The 1,264-nt window shown below is 36.0% G+C and overlaps 1 protein-coding gene across 1 annotated transcript; it reads left to right on the top strand.

Moving 5' to 3' along the window:
• Positions 1 to 34: 34 nt before the first annotated feature.
• LOC101312688 lies at positions 35 to 925 on the top strand (the record flags this gene model as incomplete). The annotated part of the gene is made up of 4 exons (XM_004309261.1): positions 35 to 256; positions 369 to 539; positions 628 to 681; positions 776 to 925. Coding segments are annotated over exons 1-4 (597 nt in total), but the record flags the coding sequence as incomplete, so codon positions are not given.
• Positions 926 to 1,264: the final 339 nt, after the last annotated feature.

Raw genomic sequence — 1,264 nt, 5'->3', positions numbered from 1 at the left:
TAATATATATATATATATATATATATATTGGCAGATGGAACCAAGCTTTTCTCAAAACCTTGATGTGCAAATTGCGACCTCACCGAGCACTGTAACAATTGGGTTGACTGAGGAAGGATGTCTGAAGGGAACTGTTCCCATTCTGAGGGTGACAAAGGAAGAACTAATAACAAGAGGGGAAACTAGCTTTAGGAAACAATTCCCATATTATAATTACTCTACAGATGCGGGTGATGACCAACCTAATAAGTTAATTGTAAATTTTAATATTTTATTCCCATATATATTTATTTATATACATAAACATTGTACAACATATGCAGTTTTGAATTATTCTTAACAATGGAGTTTTGTTGTCTACACATTAGTATGCAGGATATTCAACAAAGGATGGAACTGGTCCACATTATGCAGCTGGAGGAGCAGTCACTGTAATCAACCCTAGTATTTCTCCTGGACAACTAAGTGGATCTGTATTATCAGTTGAAGGTGGTTCCCCAGAAGCTGAACAGTTCAGTATCATACGTGTGGGATGGATTGTACGGATTATATAACATAATGTAAATTTTAATTGTAAAAATGGAAAAATCACTAAGTCGATGTCTTCTTTTGAACATTTCATTTCAGGTGAACACAAATAAGTTTAGTGATAGTCGCACTCATCTATACGCAATTTGGGGTGTATGTATTCTCTAACTCTTCCTACCATCACACAATATTTGGTATTATTAGCTTATTGATATATCCAAACATAAATTTCTTTTACAAAATGCAGCAAGCAACAAATGGAGTCGTGCATGGTTGCTACAACACAGATTGTCCAGGTTTTGTTCAAATAGATAAGACTATAACACTTGGTATGGTGTTTGAGCAAGTTTCTGTCCCCGGTGGAACTCAATACTATGTCAACCTACAAATACAGTTGGTAAGTAGTAACCAGTACTAGTACTGAAAAATAATCAGTTAATTTACGGTATGTATGTGTGTGTATATATATATATACAGGAATTCTCAGGTGCGGACGTCCGCACCAAAACTTTGGTGCGGATTTCTATTTTTGCACCACTTTTCGATTGAATTTTCTCATCTCCACCGTCTAGTATCTAGATAATATTGTGTAGATCATCTCTGCAAAATTTCAGCCAATTTGGTGATCGTTAAGGCCCTCAAACTCGAAAAACAAATGGCCGGACTGAATTCTGTCCGGTTGTGTTCATACCAGAAAAACTCTAGTTTGAGGGCCTTAACGATCACCAAATTGGCT

The sequence above is a fragment of the Fragaria vesca genome, unplaced genomic scaffold (assembly GCF_000184155.1).
Source record: "Fragaria vesca subsp. vesca unplaced genomic scaffold, FraVesHawaii_1.0 scf0510459, whole genome shotgun sequence".
NCBI classification, from domain to species: Eukaryota; Viridiplantae; Streptophyta; class Magnoliopsida; order Rosales; family Rosaceae; genus Fragaria; species Fragaria vesca.
This window is presented reverse-complemented; position numbering and strand designations above follow the sequence as displayed.